This window comes from Leptodactylus fuscus, chromosome 6 (assembly GCF_031893055.1).
Source record: "Leptodactylus fuscus isolate aLepFus1 chromosome 6, aLepFus1.hap2, whole genome shotgun sequence".
Taxonomy (NCBI): Eukaryota; Metazoa; Chordata; class Amphibia; order Anura; family Leptodactylidae; genus Leptodactylus; species Leptodactylus fuscus.
The window spans coordinates 91,260,880-91,275,036 of NC_134270.1; the positions used below are offsets into that span (position 1 = coordinate 91,260,880).

Consider the following 14,157-nt stretch of genomic DNA (forward strand, 5'->3'; position numbering starts at 1 on the left):
GAAGATATTCTTGTGACATATCTGGTGAAAGCATGTACAGTTCTGAGTAGAATGGTGTTTATTTTGTTTCTCTATCTTTTTTCTAGTCTGAGTTATGAGAAGAAATGTAAAGCCAGGCAACACAGAAATTCGCACTTTTTCTGAACTTTGAAAATCAATTAAAAATTTAAAAAAATGTCTAGAATTATATTTCTTCACATTTTGCATTCTCTGACACACTATTACCAAATAAAATCTCAAAAGAATTAAAAATATAGAGGTAAAAATCATTGGTTCACTTGACATGGAATGACTTAGGTAGTGCCTATTGCGCTGTACTGTGGGAGTGGTGGGGAATGCCTCCCTACCCTTCTAAAAGTATTCGTCCATAGACGAGTACTGCGAGGGCGTTTCTCACCGATCGTCGCTGGGCGGTAAGCAACGCCCCCTCTCACACTGCAGCGCAATAGACGCTACTGTGAGGAAGGGCGTTCCTCACTGACTGTCTGAAACGCCCTTCTGACTGTGAAGAGCTACAGTACTGGCACCGTTAGCTCTTCATCAGTACAGAACGGAAAGCCGATTTCAGCTGAATTCAGCGCACTGTCGACCTTCTAGCGGTATATAAAACTGCATGTGCCCCAGGTGGTGAAAGGTCCTCTTTAAGACTTAACAGTACTGATGATGGAGACAATAGTGTTAAACAGAAGAAAAAAAAAACTACTCATGTCTCCCTGGTCCTCCATAATTGGCAACAGGCCCCTTGGTTAGCGTAATTACTGCCATCTTGTTTGTACCCAGTGACTGTTGCAAGTCTCACAAGCCTCAGTGGTGACCTCTTCATAGACTGCTCATTACAGCAGCCATGTGCCACTGGCGAAGATGTGTGACTGCTGTTGCCAGTGATTGGCTGCAGAGGTCATCTGACACAAACAACTGGGGATTGTAAAGCTACCGAACTTGTTGCTACTGAAAATGGTGGAACTGAGATTGGTAATATTTATTTATTTATTGTTTATTTTTGTTTTTGGCCCCATTTGCAGCACTGTTAATTCTCCAAAAAAAAAAAAAAAAAAAAAGTTAGTTAAATCCTTTAACCATCAACCCCCACGGTCTTTGTTATAGGAAATTCCTGCATAAAAGGGAGACAGACAAGATGGATGCCCAGGAGGAGAATTTTTTGCCCAAATATCAGCGTGTCAAAGACTTGTGTCAGCGAACAGAGTACCAGACAGCCTGTGAGCAACTGGGGCAGGTAAGTGCAGACCAGGATCAGCCCAGATTCAGCTGCAACATTTGATGGCTGCTACTCATATTACCAAGTCTATATCACATTGCAAAATGAAAGTGGATCAAATTAAAACTACCCTGAATTTTCTGTATCTACTCCTAGCTCTAGTGGAAAATAAAATGGAAAAATATGAACCAGGTGAAACCCATCTGTTGATGCATGTAAACCCAGAGGAATCAGGGATTAATCTGTGCTGCCTCCTTTACATATTCAAAACCATATTCAGAATTCAGAATAAATTTTCATTTTATCACATTTATTTTCCATTTCATTTTTCATGTTCATATTCAGAACCATAAATACAGGGCTGGTGTGGGGGGAGGGGTAAACTGGGCAATTACTCAGGATCCCTGTCCTCAAAGGGGCCCCCAGGGTTTGGAGTATCAGGCTTTTTAGCCTGATGACTTGAATCCCAGGAGCTCCACTACTGTATCAGCATGGCGTGCTGTCCTGTGCACGCCGATACAGTCTAATTCCACGGCAGAGCGAGAAGCTGAACGCTCCCTCCTTTGTTATAGTGAACCACCAGTAATTAACAGGACGTCACACCACCTGTGCCACTCCAACAGGGATCTTCGTCCACTCTGCTCAACGTGGCAGCGTGGTAAGTTGAGTACAAGATTTATTGTTTTATGGTAAGGGAAAGGGATCTGTTAAGGGATGAAACTATTATTTATAGGGGCTACTATTTATAGTGGGGGCACTATTAAATATAAGGGGGCTATTGTAAGGATGAAGTATTATTTATAAGGGGAAACTGTTACATATAAGGAAACTGTTGTTATATATTATTGGGTTATTATAAGAGATGAAATAATAGTATAATCGTACCTCCCATATAATAGTCTCCGTTAAAAAGGGAGAACAATTACAAATAAGTGGGGCTATTATAAGGTTATAAGAGGGGAGATATATACAAGGGGGCTATTATTTATAATGGAGGAACGGTTTTATATAAGTAGTGCTATTAGATGAGAGGGATTATTATTAGAGATGAGCGAACAGTAAAATATTCGATATTCGTTTCGAATAGCCCCTCAATATTCGACTATTCTAACAACTATAGAATCCCATTATAATCTATGGGGAAAAAAAACATTAGTTTCAGGGGAAACTACTATTCAACTCACCAAGGGTCACAAAGTCCACTATGACACCTCAGCAAATGATGCCAACACCTCTGGAATGCAACTGGGACAGCAGGGGAAGCATGCCTGAGGGCATCTAACAAGCCCAAGTCACAGTTTTACCCCACCATCACAGCCTATCAACTACACACTTTCCACACTCAAAAAAAATCTCTATGAAAGTGGGTAAATACCTGGAAACCTTCTTTCTTCTCCAATTGGATGGACAGAGACCCAAATTGTAAGCTAAAGAAACATTACCAAGCATCCCTTTAAATCACGTTGCCCATGACAACCACAGATGGAATAGGCAATGGGAAATCCAACAGTACCCACCCTGAACTGTCATTGTGTGTGTGTGTGATGTGGTAAGACCTTCCAAAATTCACTTTTCTGGCCGTTAACGTGAGCCCTTCCAAATTAAGTTAGAGGCCCAAAATCTGAGCTACCAGCAGAGATTGAGGCCCTTGAGGTGACTTCAGCCTTTTACCAGCAGCGTTTTAGGCCCTTTAAGTTAGTCCAGCCTTGCACCAGCAGTCTTTTTGGCCTTTGGGGTGAGTTGAGCCTTGCACCAGCACGTGACCCGTAACATCAGGCAGGCCCTAAGTTCTGCGCTTTGCACAAAGTTCCACTTGACCACCGACGTGTGGACAAGTGCATGTGGCCAGGGATACTTCATCTCAATCACGGCACACTGGCTAAATGTAGTTGAGGCTTGGACTGGGTCGCAAACTGTGGCAGTCTGCCTTGTCTCCCCGCCAAATATTCCTTGCAGGAGTGCTGAAACGCCACCCTCCTCCTCCTCCTCCGCTGCCGTTAAATCGACCCCAGCTACAAGCTGGAAACGCCGCAACACTGGCATGGGGAGACGTGCTGAAGCTCATCAGCTTAGGGGACAGACAGCACACTGCCTCTGAGGTGAGGGATGCCATCCTGGATGAGACGGCAATGTGGCTTTCGCCGCTGCACCTAGGCCCAGGCATTTTTTCGTGTGTGATAATGGCCGGAACCTGGTAGTGGCTCTGTAGCTTGCCAGCCTCCAACACGGTCTACACCTGGCCCACGTTTTTAACTTATTGGTGCAACGGTCTTTAAAAACATACCACAATGTTCTCGAGCCACTGGTGAAAGTGCAGCGCTTCTGCGCCCACTTTGGCAAGTCTACAGTAGCTGCTGCTAGCCTCAATGCACTCCAGCAACGCCTACATCTGCCTGAAGCACCGGCTGTTGTGCGAGGTCACCACACACTGAAACCCTAGATACCATATGTTGAGCAGGATGTGTGAGCACCAGAGACCTTGGGCATTGTATGGCACATGGGCCACATCCAGCCCTCTAACTATCTCTGACTGCCCCGCATAGGGTATAGGCTAAATGGTAGGATAAAGGTAGATGATAAATCCTAGAGGGCTAAAGGACTTTTGATGATGACATGACCATGTGATCAGACTCTTTAGTGGGCAGAGCTATTCCTGATACTGCATGACAGTGTGGTTGGTGTTACACAGAAAGAGCAAGCTGCTGGGAACGGAGACCGATGGAAGGTAAAGGAGGATATCAGAGAAAGTCTGTGTGAGCAAGAGGGGGGAACTAGGATGTACGGGGCAGTTAAACTGAAGGCAGATGAAGGGGCAGTTAAACTTAAGGCAGAAGGAGGGGGGACATTAAACTCGGGGGGCAGATGGAGGGTGACATTAAACTGGGGGCAACTGGAGGAAGACTTTAAACTGTGGGGAAACTGTAGGGGGACATATCTGCCTCTAGTCGCCCACATTTTAATGACCCCTTCAACTACCGCCACTGTTTTAACACCTCCAGCTTCCTCATAATTTAATGTTCCCCTCCAGCTGCCCCAGTTTAATGTTCCCCTCTAGTTTCTGCCAGTTTAAACTGGGGCATGAACAGAGGGACTTAATACTGTGGAGCATTTATAGGGAAACCTTATGTGATGGCATATAATGTTAGGGTGACTGTAGGAGCATTATACTGTGTGGAAGCACATGGAAAAAATAGATGAGAATGGGCGGAGTCAACGCCCATTTGCCGTAGTGCACATAGTCCTCTAGAACCATTTCAATTTCTCATGTGGCCTCATGGGAAAATTAATTGCCTACCCCTGATATAGATTGTGAATAAAGAAACTGAGAGCTGCTTATCGATGGAACAAACAATCGTTTCTATGGATGGTCTGTCTGGGCTGTCCGGAGCCTGTTTGTTTTGAGCTGCTCCTAACACCACCTAACTCCTAGATCAGAATGCTTGGATGGCAGATAGTTTATCAAAGTGACTATCCTGCTTCTTTAAGTACAATGATGCGCCCAAGTCTGTCAACTGAATAAAATGTCTTCAAGTGCGTCATACTATACAGTTTCTTATGCAAACACTGCCTAGAATTCAACTCACCAGAGAAAGCTATGTGCAGACTCTGAACAGAGATTGCTGGTAAATTCCAGCTCTAAAGCTATAGAATAGAATGCAGTTCTGGAGTATGGGTTAGTTGACAGAGCATATCAGTACACTATAAATGATGGGTGAATGTAGCTAAATATCTAGTATAACCAAAATTTTGAAAATCTTTTCATTTTTTGGCAACATTTGTGCCATTAATACATTTTATGATATAATTTATTAACAAAGTTTGACTCCTTTCTGAGAAATTGAGAGTTGTACAATCTTTCTGGGTATAACATCTTGCTGCATAATGCAGGGAAAATGAAACTTTAACTATTTCTGACTTTATCAAGCATAGAAACATGCTTCTATGTTTGCAGCTCTACCATATTATTGTCAGAGATACCATCAGTTGAACAAAAAGGCAGTACTGCAGCATGCAATAGCTCTGGAAATAATAATATATTACACCAGAAGCATGTTTCTACTTTATAATGCCTGGGATATAACTGTTTAAAGCGACCCTCACCCTCATTTTCCCTGTATTACACACCAAGCCCCTACACCATACACAGTGAGAAGCAGGTTTACAGCTATTAATAGAGAAACAAGGGAAAGAATAAAGAAATGCAGAATTTTATAGAAAAGAGTCAAAATTTATTAAAGTACATTACAAAATGTATTAATGACTCAATTGCCAGAAAATTAAAAATAGTTTGAAAGCTTAGTTACACCTTACATTTATGAGGACTCTGGAGTTTATTCATTTTATTAAAATGAGAGCGCCTAAATTCTGCATCATGTCATTCACTATTGCATCTTTCTGTTGATTTGATTCAGTCTTGTTTTCTGCTGTTTCCAGAAATGGCAATGCGTGGAGGATTCCACCGGAAAACTGCGGTTACACAAGTGTAAGAGACTGGCAAATCTGTCTGCAGCCCCTGAAAGTAACATCTCCCCCAATCTCATGAGCAGGTATTCTAAAAGAAATCGCAACGAATGCGACTGTGATGCTGTCAGCTACAAGAGCTCTCCATTTGTAAGGCGCAAGAAGGTGCTCTCCAAGAAAAGTGAGTCCTGAAGGATTATGTCCATGTACTATATACAAAGGTACCATAAGCAAATAGTTATTTCCAGTTATTTGACACTGATGATGACACTTCCGTGAGTCCTGTGCTGTTTCAAGGTTTTACTTCAAGGTTTTACTTCTATACATGAATAGTACAAATAACTCACATTATGAAGCAGCCTTTCTGTTTGGAGAAGGCTGTGACGCAACTTTATTTTTTCTTTTCTTAGTTATCTTATTAGAATTAAGAGGCAGAAACAGAAGGTAAATCTTTTACAGCTGTACCATAGCACATTCAGTGCACAGCCTGGAGACTTTATCTATCATACATGTTGGAGGTTGAAATAATGGCCTATGTTGTCTCCATGCAGTATCTAGTAGACATACTGGTTTGTTTGTTTTTTAAATAAGCTAGAATGAATTCACGTTGTTGATGTTCCTCTGGCTACACAGTTAAACACCCTACAGGATAATCTTCCAAATTAATCTATGTACGTCTTTGTTCTTGCAGAGTACAAGACCAATTATTTGAGGAACCGTTCCCTCCGCTCTTTGTCCAGTGCTATCCATAATATGGACACAGAGCAAGAATATGATCCAGTCCTCAGGAAGAACTTCACCAAACGGCAACTACCTGAGCCAGATGACTATGATAAGGATGATGACTTCAGTGGAACTGGAGGGATCACAAATGAATTGGGTATGCCCAGTGCTGTGAAAGTGACTCACAGGTGAGAGGTTGGGGGTCTAGAACCTGTATTTACTGGTTGTTCCTGACTGGTTGTATCTTCTCACTTTGCATAATGTCCCATTCCAAACACAGGTGCCACATCCTTCCTAATGACACTGTGCAGTGCGACCTGGACGTCTACAAATCGCTACAGGCCTGGAAGGATCATAAGCTGCATATTGACCATGAGGTAAGAACAGCTCTTCTCTTGAATACAATCCCTGCACAGCCTTAAAGGAAAGCATATACACTCCGACCTCTTTAAAGAGGACCTTTCACCATATCTGGGCACATGCAGTTCTATATACTGCCAGAAAGCTGACAGTGCGCTGAATTCAGCGCACTGTCGGCTTTCCCGATCCGTGCCCGGTGTAAAGCGCTATCGGTCCCGGTACCGTAGCGCTTTACAGTCAGAAGGGCGTTTCTGACCATTAGCCAGAGACGTCCTTCTGCCTCGCGGCGCCAATCACGCTGTGCTGTGGAGCCGGGAGGAACGCCCCCTCCCTCTCCTGCTAATGCTCGTCTATGGAGCATTAGCAGGAGAGGGAGGGGGCGTTCCTCCCGGCTCCACAACACAGCGCGATTGGCGCCGCGAGGCAGAAGGACGTCTCTGGCTAATGGTCAGAAACGCCCTTCTGACCATAGAAGAGCTACGGTACCGGGCCGTAAGCTCTTCACACCGGGCACAGATCGGGAAAGACGACAGTGCGCTGAATTCAGCGCACTGTCAGCTTTCTGGCAGTATATAGAACTGCGTGTGCCCGGATATGGTGAAAGGTCCTCTTTAAACAGGTCACATGTAGAACAAATCTGTACAGAATCTTAAAGAGAATTTGTGAGGTGGGTTTTCCACGATAAACTGGCCCAATCATGTATAGGACCAAGTATTGACCTTTACATTGGTACCCCTCTGTAATATTTCTGTTGCAGCAAGTCACTTGTAAATGTACCTAAGGCTAGTTTCACATCTGCGCCAGAGTCTGTTGCATTGTCTGTCTGAAATGGGGGTGACTCCATGTGTTACTGTTATTTTAGTGCTCCACCTCTACATTGTTCTGGTCCTCCAATGGACCATAATAATGGAGAGGAAGCGTTACTGTGATCCTAGCGTAAGTAGTCACGGTGAACAGGGTGCAACTTCAGCCCAGTCACGCTGTTCCCTTGATAATCATGCCACATCCTAATCACAGTCCTCTCGCTCTTGAATTCACCTGGGAAATTATATGAGGACCATGGATAGAAGCTCCAGGATCTCATGCATACTTAGAAAGTTCCCCATTTGATGTATAGGCCAGATCCTTCAGGCGCTTGTAAACCAATAGATTTTATACATGATGCTAGATAGAAGGGAAGAAATAAAAACAGAGAAAGGCACACTTTGTGCAGGACCAATGATGAGATATGAGGCCTAAATCTCGCTAAATCCTTAGTAAGTGGGTGCTCAACTGTGTGTAAGTCATAACATCTGTATAGGCATTATAACCTCTCTTAGGAGGGCAGTGTACACTTGTTAACAGCAGTATGGAGGCTCCAACGTTGTAGGGCAGAATTGGTAATGGAGTCAAAGTTGTCAGACTCCAAAGAAAATACCAGTTTCCACGCTCCTTCCACTGGAGTTGCACATCAGCTGGTCATCAGGTGATATAGTCCATGAAGGTTTTATTTATAGACAAGATACTGATAATGCGTTTCAGGTTTCTGCAACCATACAAAAGTATGCAACTCTTCCTCAGATCAATAAGACATGTAACTCAAAAGACTGGATAAAAGAAAGCATATATAACCCTCCCTTCATGGGGGTTGGGTAAATCAATAACTGAATAAATTGGCTACAGGATGCAATAAATCTACAGACATTAAATACAATCCGTGTGCATAATTCTTAAAAGTTTTTTTTATATATATAATATATACCATAATAAAGAGAACCAATACTTATATTCATTCAATTTATAACAAAATGCATTATTGTTGTCTTGTGACACATCTTACTGTATTCAGGTAAGATATATCTATAGATGCACAGACAGTGAGTAGCGGCATATCTTGAGATTAGAGCACATCTGTATCTTGTCCTCTTTCAATGTAACTTGCTGGGAGAAAACTACCGTAGCACATGCATCCTAGTCAAAGGTTACATGCGCGTAGATACATGAAGAAAACTTCACAATCTAAATGTATCACTACACAAAATATGTGAATCCCAATGAAAAGTGAAACTGCTTTTCAATTGAGTTATTATAATTCAGGAGACTATGAGGGAAGCATTAATTATTACAAGATATTACTTGATACAATGAAATTTCGGGTACTAGTAATTAAAGAACTGATAATGGCATCTAATTAGTTGATATATTATGTGCATAATTGGATCAATGTAATAAAATTAACTTTTAGTTATAGGTTGTGTTGTGAATATATCATTAATATGCATTATATTTGTATGTATATATACACACACACACACACACACACACACGGTATATAGAAAGAGAGAGAAACAAATTAATTGTATGGATTCTCACTAAGGTACATTAAATATATACACTCACCGGCCACTTTATTAGGTACACCATGCTAGTAACGGGTGGACCCCCTTTTGCCTTCAGAACTGCCTCAATTCTTCGTGGCATAGATTCAACAAGGTGCTGGAAGCATTCCTCAGAGATTTTGGTCCATATTGACATGATGGCATCACACAGTTGCTGCAGATTTGTCGGCTGCACATCCATGATGCGAATCTCCCGTTCCACCACATCCCAAAGATGCTCTATTGGATTGAGATCTGGTGACTGTGGAGGCCATTGGAGTACAGTGAACTCATTGTCATGTTCAAGAAACCAGTCTGAGATGATTCCAGCTTTATGACATGGCGCATTATCCTGCTGAAAGTAGCCATCAGATGTTGGGTACATTGTGGTCATAAAGGGATGGACATGGTCAGCAACAATACTCAGGTAGGCTTTGGCGTTGCAACGATGCTCAATTGGTACCAAGGGGCCCAAAGAGTGCCAAGAAAATATTCCCCACACCATGACACCACCACCACCAGCCTGAACCGTTGATGCAAGGCAGGATGGATCCATGCTTTCATGTTGTTGACGCCAAATTCTGACCCTACCATCCGAATGTCGCAGCAGAAATCGAGACTCATCAGACCAGGCAACGTTTTTCCAATCTTCAATTGTCCAATTTCGATGAGCTTGTGCAAATTGTAGCCTCAGTTTCCTGTTCTTAGCTGAAAGGAGTGGCACCCGGTGTGGTCTTCTGCTGCTGTAGCCCATCTGCCTCAAAGTTCGACGTACTGTGCGTTCAGAGATGCTCTTCTGGCTACCTTGGTTGTAACGGGTGGCTATTTGAGTCACTGTTGCCTTTCTATCAGCTCGAACCAGTCTGGCCATTCTCCTCTGACCTCTGGCATCAACAACGCATTTCCGCCCACAGAACTGCCGCTCACTGGATGTTTTTTCTTTTTCGGACCATTCTCTGTAAACCCTAGAGATGGTTGTGCGTGAAAATCCCAGTAGATCAGCAGTTTCTGAAATACTCAGACCAGCCCTTCTGGCACCAACAACCATGCCACGTTCAAAGGCACTCAAATCACCTTTCTTCCCCATACTGATGCTTGGTGTGAACTGCAGGAGATTGTCTTGACCATGTCTACATGCCTAAATGCACTGAGTTGCCGCCATGTGATTGGCTGATTAGAAATTAAGTGTTAACGAGCAGTTCGACAGGTGTACCTAATAAAGTGGCCGGTGAGTGTATAGTTTACATAATTACACTTAAATGTAGAATGTGAATTACAGAGGTTGTCCTGGCATTTTTTTAATGCCTAGACAACCGTGGAAAATGAAGAAGAAGAAAAAAAAAATCATTCTCCCCTGTCCCTGATGGTCCAATGTCCTCCCGGCACATTCCAGTCCTTCTGCCCTAGCATCATCTTAAAAGTGAACCTGTTCACTAGCTGTGACTTCACAGATCTCTTCTGTGGAAGCCCCTGATTGGTCTCAACAGTCAAATGTGAGTGGGACTTCCACCACACGTCAGCATGGGATTAAGAAGACCGGACCTCACAGGGAGGCATCAATTGTTAATATAAATTAAATTAATCTCCCTTTTATTACAATTATTCGTTCATAGGTAATAAATTAAGTGTTAATCAATTCCAGAGGAAGTTAAATACTCAAATTGGAATCGTGTCATTGATTAAAAGAAAAACAATTCCATACTGGAATTTTGCACTAATAAAGACGCTAAAAAACCCAGCACTGAGCAGCATCTAGTTTAGTAACGTTAGTTTAAACATATAGAAAAAAGTAAGCAATAAATGAAGCTCACCTTATAGGGCTGTGAAGAGGTCACAACTCCCTGCAGTGCAGAATTTTAAATGGGTAGACACGTGGTGTTAAGGCAGCTGCTGGATCACTGAAACTAGAGCACTGTAAATGACCTGATGCAATACTGGGATTTTGACACTAATATTCCATTTACCGTATATACTAGAGTATAAGACGACCCGAATAGAAGCCGAGGCCCCTAATTATACCACAAAAAAACTGGGAAAACTTATTCACTCGACTCGAATATAAGCCTGGGGGGGGGGGGGGGGGATTCAGCAGCTACTGGAAAATTTCAAAAATTAAAATGGCCGGAATTTTTGGGTGCAGTAGTTGCTGGGGAAGAGGAGGGGGTGTCTTGGTTGTCTGTCTGCCCCTTCCCTGAGCTCGAGGACTGGGTTTTTTTTTCCCCCCAATTGGAACTCAGCCTGGCTGAATATAGGGTATCTGCAGTGTTCCTATTAACCCCTTCCCGATGGAACAGGAGCACTGCAGATACCCTATATTCAGTAGACTGGGCACTTTCAGACACAGGGATACCTATTGTGTGTGTTTCACAGTAATTTTCTACTTTGAGGGCAGGTTCACACCAGCGCCCGATCTCCGTTATGCAGGTTTCTGTTTCCTGCCCGAGAAACTGGGCGGGGGAGAGAAACCAGCAGGCAGTTTTCAAAAGAGTCCACCGGTGAGCGTCTTCTACTCTCCGCAGCGAAAGAGTTTTGTTTTTTTAACCAGACACAAAGTCGGACATGCAGGACTTTGTGTCCGGTAAAAAAACAAAACTGTTTCGCTGCGGAGAGCAGAAGACACTCATGGGCCCTCACCGGCGGACACTGAATGTTGGTTTTCGTCTTCTGCTGACAGAAAACGGAAACCTGCATAACGGAGATCAAGTGCTGGTGTGAACCCGCCCTTACATGTATTCTAGGGAAAGGAGTGATTTTACAACTTTTATTTATTTTATTTTTTGTTAAATTTTTTTAAAACTTTTTTTTTTTTTCACTATTTTATTAGCCCCCCCCCCCCCCCCCCCTACCCAGGGGATTTGAACCTGCAAATATTTGACTGCAAGTCCCATAGATGGCAATACAATGTGTATTGCCGTCTATGGGAGGTTCTATACATTACTATTGCGGAGGGTCAGTTCAGAAAATTAGAATTAATATGAAAATATCAGAACTCCAGCTATGAATGTAAGTGGAAGAATGAGAGGTCAAAAACCGTAAAAACAAGATAACTATTTTTTTTATATAAATTCCTAACTTTTTTAATGTTTTTTTAAATACATATAAAATGTATAAAAACACTTGTGTTTAATTTAACAATCCAGAACATTTGGCGTCAGCACAATTTTTTAAATCTATTATGTACCAAACAATTTCTTACCATATCATCATCTGTAACCCCCACCCAGTTTGGTTCTAACACTCTTGGAAACCCAAAAGTTCTAAATATCAGTTCTCATAGTGTGTACCTTATTGGATGATTCATTACTGACCATCTATAAAACTCCTGTATTAGCCACTCCCCATCCAGGACACCAACATCCCCACCTCGCACAATGGCCTTTACTTCCAAGGTTTCTTTTTTAAGGGCTACCTCTGATTATATCACCCAAAGTCACAATTCATGTACGAGAAATACTTAATTTTCTCATTATTCCAACAGCCAGTCATTCAACTACACACAACAAAACAACCTCCAAAATTATCCTTTTCTTACTCTCTCAAAAGATAACTGTAAAAAGAAAACCAAAAGAGGATGTAGAGGAAAAAAACAATAAAAGCCATCAAGAAAAGTCCAAATGCAAAATGAAACAAAATTCAACTACAGTAAAAAAAAAATAAATTTTAATCTATCATCTTGTGTATTAACTACAGCTGAAATTTCCTTAGGGATTGTCATTTTGCCTACCTAGCAAAACTGACTAATTCAAACTCTTCCTGCACCTAAATAACTTAAGTAGAAATCTTACTTTGAAGAGACACTTCAAATTTATACAAAAAAAAAAAAAAAATCCCACCAATCCTACAATAGTCCTCACTCCATAAATAAAAAACAAATAGAAAAATTCTCACCTCAATTTCCAATCTCTCCATATCCCAAATCCAACTACATTAAAATGTAAATCCATGTTTTTGTTTTTTTTCCTGCCCACAACAAAGGTTTGTTTTTCTTTTTAGTGGTAACTTTCAGAAAGATTAATCCTCAACAGTTATTTACCAGTAATAACAAAAACTTATCTCAAGTCGAGAATAGGGTATTAGTGAGTCTATCCCAGAACAATCAAATAGTTATCAAAAATGTCTACAAAGGTGGGGGATAGTGTTACAAAATCGCTGTGACTACCTGATGAAAGCAAAAAGGATTATATCCAATAAAGAGTACTACATAGTATTGTCAGAGGACCCTACATATAAGTATCTACTAGATAACAACATCTTAATTGAGGGAAGCAGACAATCTGAACAAAAAGAAGAGAACATTTTTGACCGATAAATTTAGCAAAATAGTCTTGTATTATCATGTACTGAATGAGCAGAACCTGGCTGGACTTCCAATCATATCGGGCATAAACTCACTTACAATATATAGATCACCACTTACAAAAATTTGTCATAAACCTTAACCTGCTATGTGAGAGACTCCATCCTCTCTAATTATGAAACTTCAGAAACTTAGCTGGTCGGATGATTACCTGTGGGTTACTCTGGATGTTAGTTCATTTTATTCCTTTCAAGGAGTTCTTTACAAACAGTGCAAAGGCACCACAATGGGCACAATATTCACACCCAGCCTTGCAAACCTCTATATGGGTCTGTTTAAAGAATACTTTATATACTAATCTCATGATTGGTCCACTAACATAATCTTTTATGCAAGGTACATTGATGACCTCCTATTTGTTTAGAAAAGTCCCTCTGGCATTCTAGAAAAATTCATTGAATATTTGAACTTGAACGCTTAGGGGCTGAAATTCACAACCTCTTATTCATTTTCACATATTGAATACCTTGACTTTGTGTTAAGTTCGAAAGAGGAACAAAACAGCCTATTAAATGGTAAAAGTAACCATTATAGAAAATGGAAACTAAATATGCTTTATAGCCAATTCAAAAGGTTGAGATGGAATTGCACTTTGCACTCTGATAACACTGAGCAAAATAATGTCAGAATGCTTCCATGAAAAAGGCTACCCAAAAAAAGTGGTACAATCAGCATTCACACGA

At 41.5% G+C, this 14,157-nt stretch overlaps 1 protein-coding gene across 3 annotated transcripts in view; it reads left to right on the top strand.

The window, feature by feature from the left end:
* SULF2 (sulfatase 2) overlaps window positions 1-14,157 on the top strand; it is a 131,766-nt gene that overhangs the window by 103,925 nt on the left and 13,684 nt on the right. For all 3 annotated transcript variants that reach the window (XM_075276776.1, XM_075276777.1, XM_075276778.1), the window contains 4 exons: window positions 1,105-1,234; window positions 5,651-5,858; window positions 6,369-6,588; window positions 6,681-6,777. In XM_075276776.1, coding sequence (XP_075132877.1) covers window positions 1,105-1,234; window positions 5,651-5,858; window positions 6,369-6,588; window positions 6,681-6,777 — 655 coding nt within the window. The remainder of the gene's footprint in view (window positions 1-1,104; window positions 1,235-5,650; window positions 5,859-6,368; window positions 6,589-6,680; window positions 6,778-14,157) is intronic.